Raw genomic sequence first — 21,107 nt, 5'->3', positions numbered from 1 at the left:
CGTCTATAAGCACAGAATACAATCAGCAGAATTGACAAACGCCCAGTAACAAACACCGTAAAAACAGCATCTATTATTAAGGAGAATAAATCATCAAAATAATGTCTGAACAAGCTGGTAGTACACTGTCAAATAAATTCTTGCATGTAGTTAAGTATAGCCCTAGAAAACAATATCCTTTATTTTTTTAAATCCTTACCCTCAGCTGAACAATGATGGGGGAGACAAAAGATTAGTCTGCAATCATCAAGCCTACGCTGTTATTTCTTTGTAAAGTTTATTTCAGCTCCATGATGTGTTCCAATGTTTCCTCCCTTTTCCTAGGTGTGTCAAATCACAGATTCACTTATCTTCCAGTCACAGCCAAGTGAGTGACTCAGGCCAGCATACAGCTCATCGATTATTTCAATTTCCTGGGATAAACTCATCAGTTCCCACTTCTCATTTCCTATCCCCTCCTTACTTTCTTGAGGCCTGTTACTTTCAAGATGACATAAGGCACGACAATGATGAGGGCAAAATGATACAAAATCTTCAAACAAATCAAAGGAGCTGAATTCTGTTATACTTAAGAAAGATCAAATCTAAGGGAATTCTGTTCACCGCCCAGAAAGGCAGGTTCATCTTTCATTCATTTATTCATTCATTCCTTCAACAAATATTTATTGAGCATCTTTCATGATCTAGCTCAGCCTAACATGCCACTTTAAAGCATGCCATTTTCTATGCAAAGTTAGGTAACATTCATTACGAGAGGAAAGGTGCTATAACTGAAAATTCTTTTTGAATATGGATGTGGGTATGCACACATGTATAATACTTTAATACTGATTAACCAGAACTGGGAAATATAATCAACACCCAATCTCCAAACACCTGGAAATCAAACACCCTACACAGTCAAGAGCTACTGGTCTAAAACCTCACATTAAGGAAAACCCTATAGATAGAAAGACACATAAACTTTCAAATTACAGCCATATGTGGTGATCAAACATGCATGGAAGACCACATAATTCTTGCAACCAGCTTTTGCTATCCAAGGGGACACGTTAATCTATCAACCCATAAATTCATTAACCTGACATTTCCAAAATGCCTGACACTATATATGCACTAACACAATAACTTTCCCCCAAATTCTATGATATAGGCATTATGATTAGTATTTCAATTTTTAAGATTAACAAACTGAGAATTTGGTTAAGTATAGCTCTAGAAAACAATACCTTTTATTTTTTAAGTCCTTACCCTTAGCCTTTTATTCAAGGGCACTTAGAAGGCAATGGAGCCAGAACTTGAACCTAAGTTTGTGACTCATGGATTCAAGCATTTCTAAAAGATAAAAATAAATTGGTAGTATTATAGCTTATACATTGACATCGTTTCATCTTATAATTAACATCATATGGTAGTGTGAATCTTGTTTTAATTCATCTAAGTATAAATTGTCTCTAAGCCTCTCACCATTCTTAATTGGACTTTTCTTAGTTCCCGGGTATTATATACCACCTGTTCCTGTCTTTCCCAGGATGTTTGTTGGAGAGTGAGAATTAACTGTCTTGGTAATGAAAACTACCATTTAAAGAGTACTTTGTTTGTGCCATGCACTGGAATAAGTATTTCACTTATAGTTTCTCACTCAGCCCCTACAGCAACCCTCTGAGTTGGTACTACCATTGTCATCATCACCCCTTTTAACGAATGTAGGGAAGAAGATACAGAGAGGTTAATCAACTTGCCTGAGGTCACACAGATAAAGAGGATTCACACCTAGTGGTCTTTTCTCCCTTCTCCCAGTCTATAATCTTCATCAGTAGGAAGTTCTGGTTCCCTTTTTAACGCCATCTCAAGTCTGGGCTCCCACTGGCCTGTTTCTCGGTGCTAGTGAGAAACTGCTTTTAGTGTGTGCTGGTTTGATTTCCTCCATCTTTGTTTTCTCCCCTGATAAGGGTCCTGGTTCACTTGCTCTGTGCAGCTCTCTGCTTCCACCTGGTATTGATCTCCTGGCACACTAAGACTATTCCTCATACAGATGAATACATCTTGGGCTGTATAGCAAGGCTTCCCCAGGGCCATCTTTCCCATCAAGAGTTTGATCTCGTTCTTGACAAAACCTCTTAAAGAAGCCAAAGCTTTTAAAAATAATATTCAACATTTTAAAAAATCAATTACCAAACAAGTTCACAGTGGCTTTTCCTTTCAAAAGAACATCTGGATTTGTGTCACATTATCAGGACACTTTAATTGCATTAATATTTGATGATAAAATGTATTAAGGTCAGATTAACCTGAGAAATAAAACTGATTTTCTCTTTTCTTTCCACTACCTGCAAATTCTGTACCGGCTCTGTCTATAGATAATCAAAAAAGGGAACTATCCTCAGGATAGGTATTAATAGTTCCGTGAAGCTAAGAAGTGCACAGGGAGGAACTCAGCATTTACTAAGCACCTACTGTGTGCACCAGATATGATGTTATATATTTTACATCTATGAATTAAACAATAGCTCCAGAGCAACCCCAGCACATAGGTCTTACCGTGCCTATTTCATAGATGGGTAAACAAGCTCAGAAAAGTCACATAAATCAAGCTAAGGTCAGTGGCAGAGCTGAGATTTGAGCCTGAGTCTGTTTGCCCCCAGCTTCTTGCTGCAGGAATCATTCTCCTTCTGCACTGCTTCTCAGAGAGTTCTGTCAAGAGCCCTGCAAGACAGGGCTTAACTTGTATTTGACTAGAGTACTGAGCTTGATGAAAAACCCAGCAAGAAATGAGATCCTGTTACACAGATGCTCCCCAAATGACCCTGTGCTCCTGATTCCCAGCTGGGTCATACATGTCCCCAGAAAAATCACCTTTCTTTACTTTCCATGGGTTTGCTACTTGCCTCTGTTTCATTCCTTCTCTCTCTTCTTGACCCCCCTCCCCTCTCTGCTGTGTCTTTCTGCATGTCTCTTTATGTCTCTATGGGTATTTATCTCTCTCAGTCTCTCACACAAGCATACACACACTCAGGATACCTCGATCCAGCAGCCGGAGCAAGCGGAGATACCAGAGATACCACTGGTCCCAGAAGCGGTCCGTCATCCCACCCTGAACTCATCCTTCACAGCCAGTCCCCTCGGCAGAGCCTCATCCCACCACCGCTGACTCGAGGAGGCCGGAATCACTTGATGCTGGGCTCGCACACAGCCTGCTCTAAGCAAATGCCTGCCTGCAAAGACAGCCACCAGTCCTCCCACACAGAGGCTGACTGTGCCGGGAGCCGGTTTCACAGCAACAAAGGAACAAGTGCAGAACAACGCCGTGTGCAGACCGAGCCTGCCTGGACCCAAGGGGAGGTCGGAGATGCGTGGGAGGGAGTCAGGAAGGGCTTTCGCAAAGACGCGAGGTTTGCAGTGGTCTTGAGAATGAAACTCCACAGGCAAGTCCATGTCTTAAATTTTTTTCCAGCATCTCCTGCCATCCTGGCTTCCATGCCTCCCACACCAGAGGCCAGTGGCTCCTCCAGTAGAATGTGGGGTGGGAAGCCAGAAGCTCAGCCATTTTGGACTTTGAGGCCAGTCCAGGAGCCCGGGAGCCTTACTGCCTCACTGCCTCACTGCCTCACTGTCGGGACCACTGGCTCTCCTTGCCCAAGACTGCAGGACCTGCATGACTAGTAAAAGGCCACAGATCCTTTTTTCCCACGTCCCTTCATGGAACCTTTGTTATAGTAGAGACAGCATGGGCTCTGAAGCATGGGCTCTATAGTAGAGACAGTCATGGGTCCAAATCCTGGTTGCCACTTAATACTTGCCTGGCCTCGATGAAGTTATTCAGCTCCCTGTGCCTCAGCTTCCTCCTCTGTAAACCAGAGAGAACAGTATTTGTGAGCCTCAAAGCAAAAGAATATGTTTCTGGTGTCGCACCTGGTAGATACTGGTAGATACAAGGTTCTCCCTTACCTCTCAACCCCTCTCCCTCTTGCCAGACTCTCAATTCCCCACACGTTCATACATCCCACGGTTTTCTATCCCCAGGCCTTTGCTCCTGCCCTTCCTGCCAGTAGCATGCTCTCCCCACTCTCCTACCTCATCATGGCCAAATGCTCCTAATTTTTCCAACAAATAACTCAAATGCCACAGAATCCAGGCAGACTTCCCTGATCTTCCTTCCTTTATATTTTATTTTTTTCATTCCACCTTCTCCTTTGTATATGACTCTTCTTCCTTACTTACCCATAAACTCCATGAAGGTAGGATCTGCTTTTTAATCATCTTTGTGTCCCTCAAAGAACACTGAACTTTGCAATTACTCAAGTGATTACTAACTGGACAAATGAATATGCAAGGGCATCTGAGTCCCCGATACAATGTTGTTTTCAAGGCAAGGAGAAAAGTAAGCTGTAGAGATCTCAGCCCCTGGGCATTGTCTAAGGCCTTTGGGGCATGACGGGGTGCCCAGTCCTTGCCCCACACACAGCCCGTCTTACAGTGGGCCAGCCTGTGACCCAGGTGACTGGGAGTGCCGCTCACTGAAATGAAACCTGAGGAGTCCCCAGGTCTAGGAAGACCTTGTTCTCCAAGCCTAAAAAATACCCAACAGCCATCTGCACATTCATCACAGCTCTGTGCAGCTTAGGCCATGCCAGCAATGCCTTCTCACTGTCCTAGCAGAAATGGTGGTCTCCAGGCCTCCTGGTCTCCATCAGGCAACTGGCAGGCATGTCTCCCTCGGCATCACCTCTTCCTTGGAACTTATACCTCCAAGATGAGACAGGCTGCCGATTTCTGAAGAACTCAGACCTGGGAGGAGGCACGTCCAGGGGGTAGAAGCCAGGAGGGAGAGAGAGAAAGCAAGCAGAGCCACAACCTCCACCGCCTGCTCCTGCCCCCCAGATGCCTTGTGGTTTCTTCTTAAAGGGCAGCATTGGGTCTCGGCAGAGATATCACCACCCAAGAAGCTACCTCTCAGGCTCTGTTAGCATTATTTTCTTATTACCTTAAATGGACAAGACTCCAGTGTGTAGTTAACACAAGAATGCAAACCCCTCCTCCTCCCTCCAGAGAGAAGTAACCCGGTGTTCTGCCCTTCACGAATAACAAGAATTCATCGCTCACGTGTGGCCAGTACTTTTTCGTTCACAAAGTACTTTCATAACTATCATCTCCTGCTTGCCCTGCAAGGTCTGTAGGATGGGAATCACTTTCTCCAGTATACAGAGGAGAAAACCCATGTTCCACAAGATTAAATAACTTGTTTAAGGTCAGGTAACTCGTAGGTGCCCATCTGTCTCATTCCTGAGAGTTTCAGGGGCGCTAAGAGATTCCTGGGAAATTGTGACATGTTTCACTAAGATATGGCAGCCCTCCAGTAAGGCAGGACCTGGGGAAACATGGCTGTTTCCTAACAGGAACCCTGAGGGAGGCCCCTCCAGGGCGGCGCTGACATGCCATGGGCACAGATTGAGTGGAGGGTCCAAATGTGGCCACTTATTAACTAACGGCTTTTTATCTTTTTCTTTGGCCCTTGACTTATAATTGCAGAGAGAGTGCATCTCCAAATAAGAATGCCAAAAAGACTTTTTCTAACACAACTTGGGAGAAATCTGAAACGGGAGGCTCCCATCACAGCAGGAGACCTAGACAGAGAGGGGCAATGGAAGAGGATCTGACTGTGAGGCCAAAAGTCCCAGAGAGTGCTCTAATGGTGCTAGTGCTACAAGTCTCATTCTTGGGACTGGAGAAAGAAGCTGGCCCTGTTCCCCTCCCTCCAGTAATCAAGGGCAAAACAGTCCACACAGTCTCATTTGCAGTGGAAAAGGGAATAAAGACTGTCAAGAATAATATGGGTACAAGCACTTCCCCCACAAACAGATCTAAGAACATAAGCAATGCCCATCGGGTCAGCCCCAGGGTGAACCCATTCAGCCTGGAGTTTTACTCAAGATTGGCTTCAACCCATCAAGCTGGGCTCCTTGGAGCTCCCCAGCCCACCACTGCTCATTTCTTCATCTCCGACAGAGCCTCATAAGTCTTACTTGAAATGCAGCCCCTCCAGAAGTTGAATAAAATGTTCCAAGAGACTGTCGGCATTGCCATTTAACTGCAGTGCAATTAGAAAGGATATTGGGCAGGACACAGCCTTATTAGTAGGTTTTTGTTGTTGTTTTTGTTTTGTCTTATAAAATGCTTCCACAGTGGCTCCTTCTTTCATCATGGTCAAAGCAAGCACAGCTATTCCCGTTGGCATGTTTCCTCCAGCCCACCCAGCTGGCTATAGAGACATGTTTTCTAGGGTCAGGCAGTGTCACCAGGCCAGCAACAGCCCAGCCACTCCAGAAGGCCGATGCCCATCCGGATGTTCAGCAGTTATTTGATATCACAACATGGATGTGTTCCTTTCTCTACTATGTTCCTTCTTCTTTCCTTGGCACTGTTCTTTCTCCCTCTCTTCACCCACCCCAACTTGAAAACACTGTGTTCCCAATCAGATAAAGTCAGCACAAGTGTATGGAGCAGAAGGCAAGCAGCACGGAGGGAGGAGAGATCCAACCACATCTCAAATCTTTCCCACTCATCTCCTGGGACAACAATGGCCACTGTTCCCTCAGCAGCACTGACCTAACTCCTCAGACACATGGACCTATCTGGCAAGTGAAGGCAACACAGGAGGTAGCATAGTTGCTGGTATCTGCAAACCAAAGTGAAGACCATCCACAGACATACTGATCTGCCCCAGGAAGCGGGCTCCACCCGGCTACCATTTTGCCCTGCAAGCTGTGCTTCAGTTGTAACATGAATCAAACACTCCAGTAGACAGCATCCTCAGCCACCTCCCATACCACTTCTGCCCCCTTGGTGATTAGTGCCCAAGTGGTGGAGTGGAGCCCGGGGCAACACATTCTCAGGGATGCCATTTCAAGGGTGGCTTGGACCCCTGCCAGTCTCTCCCATGAGTTTAGTGTCCCTAGGTGAACAGGCTTCTTAGGTCCACACCTGAGGACAGTATCTACAGCAAGTATCACCTAGACACTGAAATTCAAGTCCACCCCTCCCAAGAGGCCCTTTCCAGCTAACCTCACACATTCTCTATCTCAGAGGTTCTCAAAGTTTAATGGGCAGCAGAATCACCTTAGAGGGTTGGTTATCCATGCAGATAACAAGGCCTCATTCCCAGAGGCCTGCATTTTTAACAAGCTCCCCAGAGAATTCTGCGATGGTGATCTATCCGCTTCAGTCCCTGCTCTCCTCTCCTACCCTCAGCACTGGCTTCGTGTCACTATCTTGAATTCTAGTGTGTACCCCACCTCCCCCAACACCCTGAGAGTCCAGTAGGGAGGGAGAGTCTGAGCCCCCCATTAGAGTATGCTCACCTGGAAGGCAGAGGGGCCTCTCTCCTTTCAAGGCCCAGTAGAGGGCCCCACATGGAGGGGTGAGAAGCTGCCAGCCAGGAGGCTGAGAAATCAGCCTTGCCTCTCCACAGGCTCCAGAAAGCCTTCGTTCTGCCACAGTTTCACTGCACATCTGTACAATGGCTTTAAATGTCACCTCAAATATCAGGCCAGGCAGCAGGAGGGAAAGGCAGAAGCTAATTATTCTGCCTTACCTCGGCTTTTGTGTAGCTTTCACCTGGCTCACCTCCGACCTCTGCTGAGGATCTTTAACTCTGCCTTGGCTGAGGCATGGCCAGCTCATGGAAGACAACCTTTCACTGCCCTGGGCTCTAAACCACCTCGTTAAGTGGTGAAAACCTGACCCCTCCTTGCTTCCCTGGGGGCTTCTAGTTCCCCCAGCAGTCAATAGAACCCCCAGGTTGCACTGAATCTCTAACACAGCATGCCACCCCAATACCCGCCACTGCCCACCCAAGAGCCAGTCCCCTCTCCTCCTTCATGACCTTACGAAGCTTATCTATCCTGGGCCCCATGCCCTCTCCATTAAGTCCTGTGAAAAGTACCATGACAACTTCATCCCATCCAAGGTATTTATGATGACAGCTTAATATTTAGGCCCTCAGGAAATATTCCTATTTTGCCAAAAGATAAAGCTTACGTCAAAGGAAGGCATAGAGGAGTGCAGGCCTTAGGTAAGCAGTGGTGGGGATGGATATCTGCAGTCAGGGAGCAGAGTCCATGACTCCCTTCCCTAGGTCTTCACAGGCATGTCCCTGTGAGGCCATCCCAATGAAGTCAATCACGGAAGTTGGTGCTCCTTCCATCCTCCCTCACTGCCCTGACCTCCCATTTCCTACTCAGCATGAACACCTGGTTGGCTGCCTTCCCCAAGGCACCTACATTGCAAAGGAGTTCTTGAGGGAAAAAAAAAAAAAAAAAAAGCTGGTAAATATTTGGAGAGACCCTCTCAGAACTGATCCATGAGCCTCTGCAATCCAGAGTTCACTATCACCTCCTCTGTTTCCCTCGCAGCCAGTCACACAGTTCCTCCATCTCATTTCCACCAAGAGTCATTTCTCTGCCCATCAAAGGAGGTAGTGTTACTTCATGGCTGACAGGAGGCCGTTCACCCCTCAGGAGGTCTGGCTTCTCTTAAATGTTCCTCACATCTCTCAGTCCCTGAGGTCACCATCAGAGAATCAGGAAGCTAAGTTGCCAGTCACCACAGCTGAAGCCTCACTCCTTAGGCCAGGCGGAGCCCTCCTGTGAACCTCTACCTGCTCTCTCCATCCCATGCCCTTCTCCATCCCCTCCAGGAACTTTTCCAGATAGCCCCCCTCAGCAGGTCTGCCCAGTAAAATCAGGCACCATACCATGAGGACTGGGATTGATAATAATGAATGTGAAGTTCAACCATATCAAAAGGAACCCACTGTATTGTCAAATAAATGCTAAATTTTGGTTAGCACATATCTAGAGCTCAATATTTTTTTTCTACTTAGTCCCTTTTTTGCTATAGTCCCTTGAGTATTTTTGTCTGTTTATGGAAAGTATATAATCTGTGTGTGTTACACAGGGCCACCCACTGTTAAATCAGAATATCTGACTTACCTGAATATCCTGGCTCCTTACATACATACACACTGAGCTGGATAATGAAATTACTTGCACACTAGCCAATTTGAATTCTCTCTTCCTTGGTTCTTATTTTCAAAAAGAAAAAATAAAACTATTTGCAAAGATCACCTTACTTTTCAACAAATGAACTCTGCTTATGGTTCTTAAAAATAATTGAGTCTCGTAAATTCTATAAACCTTTTTATACCTTCTGTACCATTAATTTCCAAGCCTTTGAGGTATTGGGAAAGGGCTGAGGCTTTGGAATAACTTCCCACATCTCAGTTTCTTCATCTTTTGAATGAAGATAAGACTAATCCCATAAAACTTGAACTTTTCATGAGGAAAAGACAAAACAGCATATAAAATCCAAAGCACTACACTTAATACATAGTAGATACTTCATAAAGGTTAGTGCATTCTCCTGCAACAAAAACAAGCTCAGGTCACGCTGAAATTCTCAATTCATGGGACCAGAGTTAAGAGTCAAGTCACTGCTCCAAGTTTCCCAGGCTTCTCTACCTGCCCTTCAGGAGGGGGCAGATTCTTAGAGCTTACATTTCCTCTAATTCCTGTGACACTCTCCTTCCCTCACTAGAGAAATGAAAATGTCCAGCTGCCCCAACTCATCTGATCTCCTCTTTCTGACACAGGTTGGAAAGTTCCACTGGAGACTCAATTATGAAAACTATTTTGGCTATACCTTGTGACACATGTGGATGACCCTCAGCACTGAGGAGAAGAGAAACAATACAAAGTTCCCGATGGACCATCAGCATAGTGAACAGCAATTATTTGGCATCCCGAAAAGTCCATCAATCCTGGCCTCACATCATGCACTCAATAAAGCCTAAAGATATCCATGGGAAAAAAAAAACTATAAAACTTCAAGAAGAAAAATATTTATAATCTTAAGGGGAATGGTTTTCCTAAGCAAGACACAAAACTCAGTATATTGGCTTATATACACATTTTTAAAAATTTTTTGAAGGATATACAAATCACCAAAGGAGAACAGGAGGCTGAAGAACAGTAGTCAGAAGGATAACCTTTTACTGTAAATCATCTTACACATTTTAAATTTTGACCCTTGGACTGTATCACCTAACTCTTTAAAAGACATTTTAAAATAATGGAGTCAATAATAGATACAACTGTTCTTGGCGTCTAGCTGCTTTGTTGTGAGAAGGCTAAGCCACATGGAAAGGCCATGTGGAAGAGAACTACAGATGCTGGTTGAGATCCCCAGCTAGTCCCAGCCCCCTCGCAGCCACCAGAGGAAGCCCACCCTGGAGCTGCCAGCTATCCCAGCACCCCAACAGATACCACATGGAGCAGAAGAACTGCCTGGTAAGCCCCACAATTATGAGAATGATAAATTGATGCTCTAAGTCGCTAAGATTTGGGGTGGTGTAATAGGTAACGAAACAGAGCCACTGGTGCATGCAGAGTAAAGTAAAGCCCCATGATTCGATGAGATCACCAAGGAGATGTTGAAAACAATTGTGCCTTCTTTCATCTAGAAGGCAAAAAGCATGGTTAGTCTCAGGACCACATCTATTTGTTAATAGCTTGCTCTCTACTCTTCTTAGAATTCTGAAGATGGGGTTGTCACAGAGGGTGTCTAATTAACATGCTTGTTTGAATTATAAAAAGTGAAATTAGACTTTCTCTGACAGGAAGTAAGTATGTCTAATTTGGCTACTTGCTTTGACAATCAAATTTGCCTTTCCCAATTCATATAAATCCGTAGCTCCAAGATTTTGAAGAAAATGTGTTTAAAGCCTATTATAATATGCAACATGCTAGAAAATGTATTATTTGCAACCTTTAAACTCATGGTAAAAAAAAAAATGTTTAGGTATCCACTTAAATGTGTGAAGGGGCATAAAGTTTTCAATATTCTTTTAGAGCATACAGAAGCAAAAAAGTCTGATGCCCACTGAATGACAGTATACCTTCACAAAGAAACACTATGCAGCTATGAATAAAGAATGATGAGGCGTTCTGTGAATTGATATGAAAAGATGTTCAAGACATACTGTTGGGTTAAAAATGCAAGGCATTGAGCAGGATAGTTAGTATTCACCTGCTTTTGATCAGAAAGGGATAACATAAGTATGGATTCTGATTTGCTTATATTTATAAAAAGAAAAACTGGGAGGGTTCCCAGTAAACTAATACTGATGGTTACCTATGGAAAAAGTGGCTTGGTAGACAGGTATATGGGTCACATAAAGACCTATTTATTTTGTACTAATTTTTGAACACTGTTCAAATATTTTCATATATTTTAAGTCCTCACAGAATAAAATAGTAGATAAAATTGCAAAAACATGAACATTAAAAGATAATGCAGGAGGTAAATATTTGCCATGGTTGCAACGATAAATTATACAAAGGGTTAATATCTCTAATTTACAAAAAGTTCCTAGAAACCATTAAGAAAAAGTTAACAACCTGGTATAAAAATAAGTAAAGATTACGAACAGGCAACCCACAGATGAGGAAATATAAATGATTGATAAAAAGTAAAAAGAGGTTGATCATTACTAATGATCAAGGAAATGCAAATAAGCAATAACAGCATGCCACATTTTACCTATAAGATTGCCCCCAGCAAAACACACACACACACACATACACACACACACAACAAAACAACCAACCTGGTAGGAGACTAAATTGATATAATATTCTTCCAAGTCAATTTGGCAGTACAATCAACAATTCTAAAGTATATAGCCTTCAACCTAGCAATTCTTCTAAGATTCTCACCTACTGAAATATCTGTACTTATACACACATTGCAGTGTATTCTATAATAGAAAAAAATAAAAAGGAAAGAAAAAACCTAAATGTCCCACAATAAGGAACTAATAAGATAAATTATGACACAGCCTACATTATACTTAGAAACCATTAACAAAAGCAAGCAGTTTTATATGTAGTAACATGAAAGGGTTCCATGATCTATTATTGAATGAAAGGGTTCCGTGATCTATTATTGAATGAAAGGATATGATTTGTGAAATAATTGGAAACAATTCGTATTATCCCACTTTTTGTGAAAATAGATATATAAATATATACATACACACTATCAGTATGTATTTCACTATGCATAGAAGAGTTCTAGTAGTATATATATATACACACCAAACTATTAACAGTAGTTATCCCTGAAGAATGAAGAAAGGTAGTTAAGAGAATTGTGTTTTATAAAAGTTTATGTTGTTATAATTTTTTAACTATAAGCACTTGTTACTCTGGTAATTTTCAAAGCATTTAAATATTGAAGCTGCTACTAAAGTAGTGGCTCAAATCTTTTCTGAAAAAGGAGGTGCTCCTCAGGGCCATGGCAGCAATTTCCTTCTCTACCCCCTACTCATAAGGTCTAGAATATGAAATTGTCTTCAGAGAACCCACAGGTCACAGTAAAAAATTCACCAGACTTATCCACCTGTTCAAGTGACTGGCGGATAGAGTTCCATCACTATATCATGAGAAAATGCTATTCATTCCCCACTTTGTTCCACATCCCTTACTTACCACAAGAGTCATGATGGGTTCTCCATAACAAGCATTCAGGAAGAACCTCAACTCCTCTCAAACCATTCATTTATCAGCCACTTAGACACCTTATGGGATTTTGGTCAGCAATGGAAACTATGTTGCATCTCAAGTTCCAGCTCTAACCAAAGGGCAGTGACTGTCCAGAGTTTTGTGTTGAAGATTATGCGGCTACTTACAGGATAGATGGGGAAAGAATGGCACTGTCAATTAGTGATGTCTGCCAAAGACAGGCAGGAAGGCAGGAAGAATTGTAATACACAGGCTTTCAAGTCAGCCATCCCTGCCCTTGTACAATGGGCTCTGACTCCCCAAACCTCAGGCTTTAAAACCTGCCATCTCTACTTAGAGTTTTATGCATCAGGTGGGGGAAGCTGAAGGTGGTGGGAGGTGGCACAGGGTAAAGTAAGGTGAAAGCTGACTGTGACCGTGTCACTATGTGGTACGTCTATCGGAAGACTGTAAAGATATGGGGTGTCTGAGGAAAGCGAAGGGGGCCCTCACAGGTGGAGCTGTGGCTCCAAACAGCTGCATATGGAAGACTCTGAACATCTGGTTGCAGTGCTGGTCTGAGGTAAGCCCTGAGCCTGGATTCCATCTGTCACGTCTTACTGAGCTCCTTATCCCAAAGACTCAGCAATTGTGCCCACGTAAGAAACATGCCTTTCACAATTTTGAAACCTCCAAGTGCCCTGTTAATTGGCAATCCACTCATATTCCCATAACCAAAAACAGAAAAAAGAAGCCAAAGCCAAAAAAATCCCAGAACTTCACGTGTTGTAACTAAAAACACTCAATAAACAAAGCCAGTCCTTGGGCTCCCTTGGGGAGTAATTGTCTAAGCATGCTTCTTTCTTTCAGCTGGTGAGAGAGACAGACGTGCTAAAACTGTATGGAGCTCATCTTGAAAGCATTAATTTTTCCAAACACTGATGTGCAACTCATGTGCTTTTCCTGAGCAAGTGGCAGCAGGCAGTGAGGAGGCTGCTGAGGACACCTCTCCGTGCTGGGTCTGACTGCAGCAGCAACAGGGATTCAGAGGAAGTGGTCATACTGAAGCCTGGGGGAAAGTTGGGAATTTGGAAGTCAGAGGCCAAGGCCCAGCCACTATGACCTGTCACAGGGAGGGGCTGCACAACGCCCGTGCACTAAAGACTTGGGGTTGGATTACCATTTACAAAATGGAAGGAAAGAAAGCAGAACCAATGCCTTAACCCCCTTTCAGGCCCACTCCCTTGGGGCCAAGTTGGCAATCAACCAAACTATTCTTCCTCACAGCCTGTAGCTCCAACAACCACACACAGTGGCGAAGCACCAGTAGAGGTCAGCCATTTCTGGGTATTGGTCTTTAAACCATTTTCCTCCTTCTCCCCATTTAGGGATGGGAATCTACAGTGAAGAATGTGATTTGGTCATCCAGTTAAACTGTTGTTTGAGCCCCAAGTCCCTTCTTACTAGGAGGTCAGGGGCACCCTCCCTGCAGCCTGTTCACATAGGATGAGACACAACAAAACCATCTACTGAGGCAAGGAATCTCATCGTCTGCCTGACAAATACAGACTCAACAATCAGGATATGCCACGAGTTCTGTCAGTCTTAACAAGACAATTTCCAAGTTGATTGCTACCACAAGGCCCATGTATATCTAACCGCATGCCAGGATTCTCACTGGGAATCAGTGCTACACACACACAGGCATAATAATTGTTTTGTCACCACCAAGGCTCCGCAGCCAACTCCCTTCAAATGCCAATTCTAACAGTTGTGTGAGATCAGTCAAATTACTAAACTTCTTTGTGCCTCCGTTTTCTGTAAAATGGGGATGATAATAGTATTTAAATAACTTCATAAATGTAAGGGGCTTAGAATAATATCTGGCACACAGAAAGCATTGTATATGTGTTTATGATTATCATTATGTTGTCAGCCTTCACGTTTCCATGCTAAGCTATCTCTTCCCTTTGGATCCCTGCATATGCTCTTCCTAGGCATGGAACACTGTTTCCCATCCCGCCTTCATCTAGCTATCTGCGCTAATTCTTCAGGTCTCTAGGAATTCCTGGAGAATTGGCCAACTGGCCTTCCTGGCCAACTCAGCTGGGCCAGCCATCCCTGCATCTGCTGCGCCCACCACATCCTGTACCTTTTCAACACCATATTAGTGTCCCCATATTATCATCTGTCTTCCCAACCAGGTCCTGTTCATTGGTGTATCCCTAGCGCCTGGCATGGAGAAGTCACTCAATAAATATGTGCTGAATAAATGAATGGGGAATAGATGAAGGGCAGCTTTCATTCACTCAACAAGCATTTACTAAGTGCCTACAAGATGTCACACCCTGGACGATGCCTGGAAATACATGAAGGAACAGAACACCAAGGCTGCTCTCTAAGAGCTCACAGAGTTTCTGCCTCCTAGCAGTAATTCAAGAAAAAAGTGGAGGTGGGTTAACCTTTCCCAAGGCAGGGGGTCAATCAAGTACCAGAAGGAAGGGGTGCTCTCAGAGGGGAATACAGGTTTACCTAGGATAGGTCTGTTTAACTGGAAACAAGCAGCAGAAGCTTTGATTCTGTTTATCATGCCTGCGTGTGAAGAATCGATGTAGCTTTGCACTGATGAAAAATAAAAGGTGGACTCTTCTTTATTATAAGGGTGGTTTATTTACCCAAGCATCCATCTAACTCTTTCAAGAGAAACACTGGTTAGTTCATTGCATTCATGTTGTCTGCAGACTATTTTTTACCACACTGTAAACTCGTCTGAACTGAAGTCACTGTTCGTCATGATCATATAGTTTATATCCTACCCCACTGCTGCCTTCCATCAGCACCAAGCACCTAACGTAGTGCCCAAAGTAAAGGGACACTGCAGAGTGCAAAAGGGGCACAATTCACTCGTTTGGTATCACTTCCCTTCTGAATTCCTCACCATGTTTTTTAGCTTTGTTAAAGGAGTATTTGTTGTTTATTCTACTTTTCTGAAGCAGAACTGGCACCACCACCACCTCACCCCCCAAATAAAGCCAGCTGTGGGATTCTGGAGAAGTTACTTGGCTGTAGCTTTGCCAGAGCGATAGCTCAGGCCCATTGAAGGAAAAAACGGGAAACAGAATTTCTACTTATAGTAAGAAAAAGTTGGAGCAACTTTTCCCTTGGAGATTACATCAAAGATACTTGAGGTTATATTTTCCATACTAGTTGCCCTAAAAATGAGGGAACACAAGAACTTTTCCTCAATGAAGAATCCAAGCCTGGCTACCTACAGAAGGGCAATGGTGCTGCCAAACCCCAGCCTGGGAAGCCATGCAGCCTGATGCAATTGCAGCTGGGCATCCAGGGACAGCCACAGTGCCTCCATACTGCACCACCCACCCAGAACCCCAGGACCACAGTCTCACCTTCACTACCATTTTGAGGGTCATCTGTGGCATGTCTTATAACAGGTTTCTAAGCTAGATAAAAGTAAGTTAGAATTACCTGCTTATCACTTCTATTCTTTTTATAATGATACAAAGCAAGCCAGTAAGGCTGTGACTCAGGGGAAGTCCTTTTACCATGTTTACAGAGACAATTTTGTGAGGATAACTACGTGTCAAGGCACACATATGTGCACTAGGCCTGTGGATATCTGTGTGAGGATGCCTCTGTTTTTTGTTTGTTTTTGTTTTGGGGTTATTCTTTGTTTGCCTGTTTTTTCTGAGACAGGGCATCATTCTGTCGCCCAGGCTGGAGTGCAGTGGCTTGATCTTGGCTCTCTTTCAGGCTCAAGGGATCCTCCCACCTCAGCCTCCTGAGTAGCTGGACTACAGGTGTGTGCCACCACATCTAGCTAATTTATGTATTTTCTGTAGAAACGACGTCTCCCTATGTTGTCCAGTCTGGTCTTGAACTCCTAGGTTCAAGCGATCTGCCTGCTTCAGCCTGCCAAAGTGGTGGAATTACAGGCGTGAGGCACTGTGCCCAGCTCCTTTACCTCTGTTACGTTATGATGGGGCGGGACAAATTACCTGAATAACATTGGAAATATAACCCATGAGCTTGTCACTAAAGCAGCTATGTCTCAGCCATCAGACAGTTTCCCTGGGAGAGCAACTAGACTGAGAACATATAGGTAAGACAGGCAACTGGGAGGGGACAGCTGATTTTTTCTTGATATCTTTGAGACTGAATACACCCTTGCATGGAGGTACATAAACACATTGCTCATTAAAGTGTTACCAGGATCTATCTTAAATAACACGTGCCCAGGAGCAATGTGTGGTGTTCTCAATTCCCTCCATGACAGTCCTGCTACAGTAGACAGGAGAATGTCATAGAAAGTGAGTCTGGATTTCTGCTAAGCCTTTTACAAATGTCCTCCATGAAATTCTTGTATATAAGATGGTGAAAAATGAATGGGATGAGTGTATAGTTGGGTAGAATTGCTGTGGATAAACTGCACGGACAAAGTGTGTGTTAGGAGAATACAGTGAGCTTTAGGTGGAATGCAGGTCTCTGGTGATGGCCACAGAGCTCCTCCCTTGATTGTTGTATTTGACTTTTAAAACAATCACTTCCTTAGATCAGATCAAAGATATGCTTATACGATGGGCAGATGATGCAAAACTGGTATAGTAGGCTTCATATTATAATAGATGACCAAAATCAAGATGTAAAATTATCTGGGCAGATTCGAACACTAGGTCAAAATTAACAAGGGCAAATTTCATGTCTGAGATCTACATTTTAAAATAAACATATATGTATCACTCACCCAGTCTTTCGTACCTACCCTAAAGAAGCACTCGTACATGTGTACATGGAGACGCTGCTTATGATGATTTTAAAAACCAGAAATAATCGAAGAATTGCTAAGAAAACTACAGAATATCCACACTGCAAAATATACTATGCAGAAGATTTCCAGGATATGTTGCATGCAGAAAACTTGCAAAATGATATGTTAACCTCAAACACACATACACAAATTTACACATTTCTGCTGATATCTATCCATCTATGTAAATGCACAGAAAGGTCTGGAACGACCCCTAATAACTAGTATGAGGATCTGCCTCCAAAGAGAAACTGAGTTGGTACAGAGTTCAAAAAGGCTTTGGCTTTACGAGTAACCTCTGAAATTCAGAATGTATTTGTGTTAAACTTGTATAATTAAACTTTCTTTTTAAAGTACAGCCTTGCTTTTAGCTTTTTTTAAAAAAAGTTTTACAGTGTGGGAAAGGATACAAATTCTTGAGCTTTCAGTTACCACAAACCTAAGAGGAGTCAGCATTGTGGAAAGACTACAGAAAGCTAACTCATACTATACAGAATGTGTTAGAAGTTCAGTGTTCAGACAGCCTGCAGGTACTAGAGTTCACTAAGCTGATCATGTCTGGAACACTGGGTTGGATCCAATTTTGGCAGCAGGAACATTGGCAACATAGAATGCAACTAGAGGAAAGAAATGCTATGGGGATTCTGAAAAGCATGATGTCAGAATAATAAATATGGAACTACGACTGTTTAACCTGAAGACAAAAAGATTATGGGGGAAACAAACACATTCCTTCAAATATTTGAAGGCTTATTATGTAGATGAATCACTAAACTTATGAGTTTTTCCAGAGGTAAACATGAAGACAAATAAATACAAGTGACTTTTCTATTAAAAAATAAAAAGAAAAAATATTCTAACTAACAAGAATGAATGACAAAATAGCCTGTCAGGCCAGATCATGAGCTCTCTGTCATTGGAAGTATTCAACTAAAATACTGTATATAAAAAGATGTTGGGTTTTATTAGAAGAAAAACTATGTAATCTTGAATATCTCCACAACTCTAATGTTCTATGATTCCATATTTTGACTGCAGAATCAATTTTCAATCAATGTATAGTCTCATCAATTCCAAATCCCACAGGTGGTATACTCTACCACCAGGTGGCAGTAGATGCCGTAGGCTCTGGGTCCTAAATGTTAGGTGTGGTTAAAAAGCACAGTTTAATACCTTTAAAAATAAAATAATAAAATAAGAGAACAGAGTGCAAGCATTAAGCCAAGAAAGTAATCCCTTTTAAAGAAAAATGTAAGTATCATTCATAATCTTTCTGATTATTTCATCACAATGATTATTAATTCATTTGCTTTCCTCTTGTACATTTCTTTTGTACCGGGTCTACAGAGATGACCCCTTATCTTCTGTGGCCGCCTCTCTCTGGTGTCAAGTTTCCTGACTTGTATACAGTTCCTCATCCCCAAGACTGTCCTTGATGCAAAAATCTCCTTGGCTTCCTCTGCAGCTGCAGATCATGTTTGCTCCCACCCATGTTTCTTCCCGACCCAAGAAGAACTATCTGTAGGGTCAGAAAACACCCCAGCCTCTTCCTGCTTCTAGCCTTCCTGCTCTGTATCCACACAGCTGAAGCCACAAAACAAGCAAGCAACAAACAAAAACAGAATAGGCCCCACCCTGAAAGCATGAAAATATATGATTATCTTTTCCCAAAGAGAAGAGAATAATCTTCCACTAAGCTCTTAGAAAACTTTCCATCTCCAGCCACAGCTGTTGGCTTGGTGTTTCTTAAAATTTGAATACAATCAACAACCCTTGTCCCAGTCCCTAGAAACCTTCGAATGTTAACAGCTGCCTTGGTTGAGAGTGAGAGATCACTTCAGAAAACCTAGTACTGAGGAAGTATTTCTGTAAATGCTTACGAGTGAATGCAAATAAAACAAGATTTTCTAAACTGAGACTTAAAGCAATTTTACTATGTACCTGAGTCAAGGTTCTACTCATCTTTCTAGTCTCAGGTGAAAGACCTCTTCTTCTAGCAAGCCCTGGGGATGTTAGGACTATGTTTGTTGTCTCTGCTATGTGCTCCCATATCCTCCTCAGTGTCTCCCATCACAGCCCTGTACCTCCCCAACCACAGCCCTGCACCTGCCCTGTCACCATCCTTACCACGTGCATTATGGCCACTCTACCAGCCTGTTTCCCCATTACATGACAGGGCCTAGATTGTACCTGATGCTTTTGCCACTGAGCCCCTAAACACAGTAGGACCCAATAAATATCCATGAGGCTATTATAAATAAACACATTATCAATTAACTAATTCATACGGAACCCAAGTCTAGGCAGCTGTTTCACTGAGGTAAATATCCATTCCACAAACTTTGTGTCTCTTATGCCAGGTAGAGTATAGAAGGAGTCAAACCCAGTTCCTTCCCTCAAACAACATACAGTTGAGTAAGGAAGTCAAGTACACAAATACCTATGGCACAAAATATATAATGGAGCACCACAAAAAGATGAATATTAGAGGATGGAAAAACAGGAGCAAAGGCACAGAGATCACCAAGTAGTTCAAGTCACTGGAGCTAAGCCTATGGGACAGGTAATACGGGGGGCAGAGCCTAGAGGTCCTTAAATAATACCTTTGAGTAGTCGGTATATTCCAGGCTAACTGCTTTATATTCATGATCTCATTTATTCTTTGAAACAATTCTATGTAAAACCCCCTATCACAAAGAAGCAAATGAGTTCACAGAAGTCAAGAAAATTGCCCATTATGTCACAGTTGATAAGTGGCAGAGCTAGGATGCACACCCAGGCCAGCCTTATGACCATGGCAGCAATGCTGCAGTGCTTTGGAGCCTGGGATGCCAAGTTAAGGAGTTGCTACTTTATCCAGTGGGAGCTACTTGGAGCAGGAGCATGCCACAGTTCAAAGACTGTGCTTGGGAAGACATATCAGACAGTAATGGGGAGAATAGATTGGGAGTCAGGTTTGAAGCCTATTGCAATAGTCCGATGTTGTATCATTAAACTTCTGAACTGGAGAGTGGCGGTAGGACTGCCAAGGGGATTCGGAGCTGAGGAACTCCAGAGGAAGAGTGGGGACAATCAAGGATGATCCCAAGCTATGCACCTGAATGACTGGAAGGATGAGGATTTGGAAGTGGCTCTGTATATGTGCATGCCATGGGAAAGAGTAGAAATTAATGGGTGACGGGAGACACTGAGGAGGATATGGGAGTACATAGCAGAGACAACAAACATAGTCCTAACATCCCCAGGGCTTGCTAGAAGAAGAGGTCTTTCACCTGAGACTAGAAAGATGAGTAGAACCTTGACTCAGGTACACAGTAAAATTGCTTTAGGTCTCAGTTTAAAAAATCTTGTTTTATTTGCGTTCATTCGCAAGCACTTACAGAAGCCTTAAGTCCTCAGGAGCTTCAAACCAGGGGGCAGCCTAAATCCTCCCCACTCTCTTCCTCTCCCTATGCATTGCTGCTACCTGCAAAAGCTTCCTGAATTCACTGAGACTTCCCACCCATTTGGGGCATCTGAGCTCAGCAACCCACAAAAGCAGAGGGGCAATAATGTGACATGAGGCATCACACAACCATGTCCACCCAGGTCTACTCTCCCCTGAGAGCCACACTGACCCAGCACAGACAATGTCTGGTCCAAACCAGCACCAATAAGTGGAATAGCAGCAGACAGGAGTTAGAGGCCACAGGTAGTGATTCTGACTCCTTCACTGACTTCCT

General features: G+C 43.2%; 1 protein-coding gene across 24 annotated transcripts in view; it reads right to left on the bottom strand.

Moving 5' to 3' along the window:
- Window positions 1–21,107, bottom strand: part of KALRN (kalirin RhoGEF kinase) — a 697,103-nt gene that overhangs the window by 632,294 nt on the left and 43,702 nt on the right. For 2 of the 24 annotated variants that reach the window (XM_007985569.3, XM_038002466.2), the window contains exon 1: window positions 3,022–5,555. The exons of 16 other annotated variants lie outside the window; for them this stretch is intronic. In XM_007985569.3, coding sequence (XP_007983760.1) covers window positions 3,022–3,088 — 67 coding nt within the window. In that variant the 5' untranslated portion in view covers window positions 3,089–5,555. Of the gene's footprint in view, window positions 1–3,021; window positions 5,556–21,107 lie in introns of those variants that run through there. 6 more of the 24 variants (XM_038002465.2, XM_038002467.2, XM_007985554.3 and 3 more) reach the window with 5 other exon arrangements.

Source organism: Chlorocebus sabaeus, chromosome 22, assembly GCF_047675955.1.
Source record: "Chlorocebus sabaeus isolate Y175 chromosome 22, mChlSab1.0.hap1, whole genome shotgun sequence".
Classification (NCBI taxonomy): Eukaryota; Metazoa; Chordata; class Mammalia; order Primates; family Cercopithecidae; genus Chlorocebus; species Chlorocebus sabaeus.
This window is presented reverse-complemented; position numbering and strand designations above follow the sequence as displayed.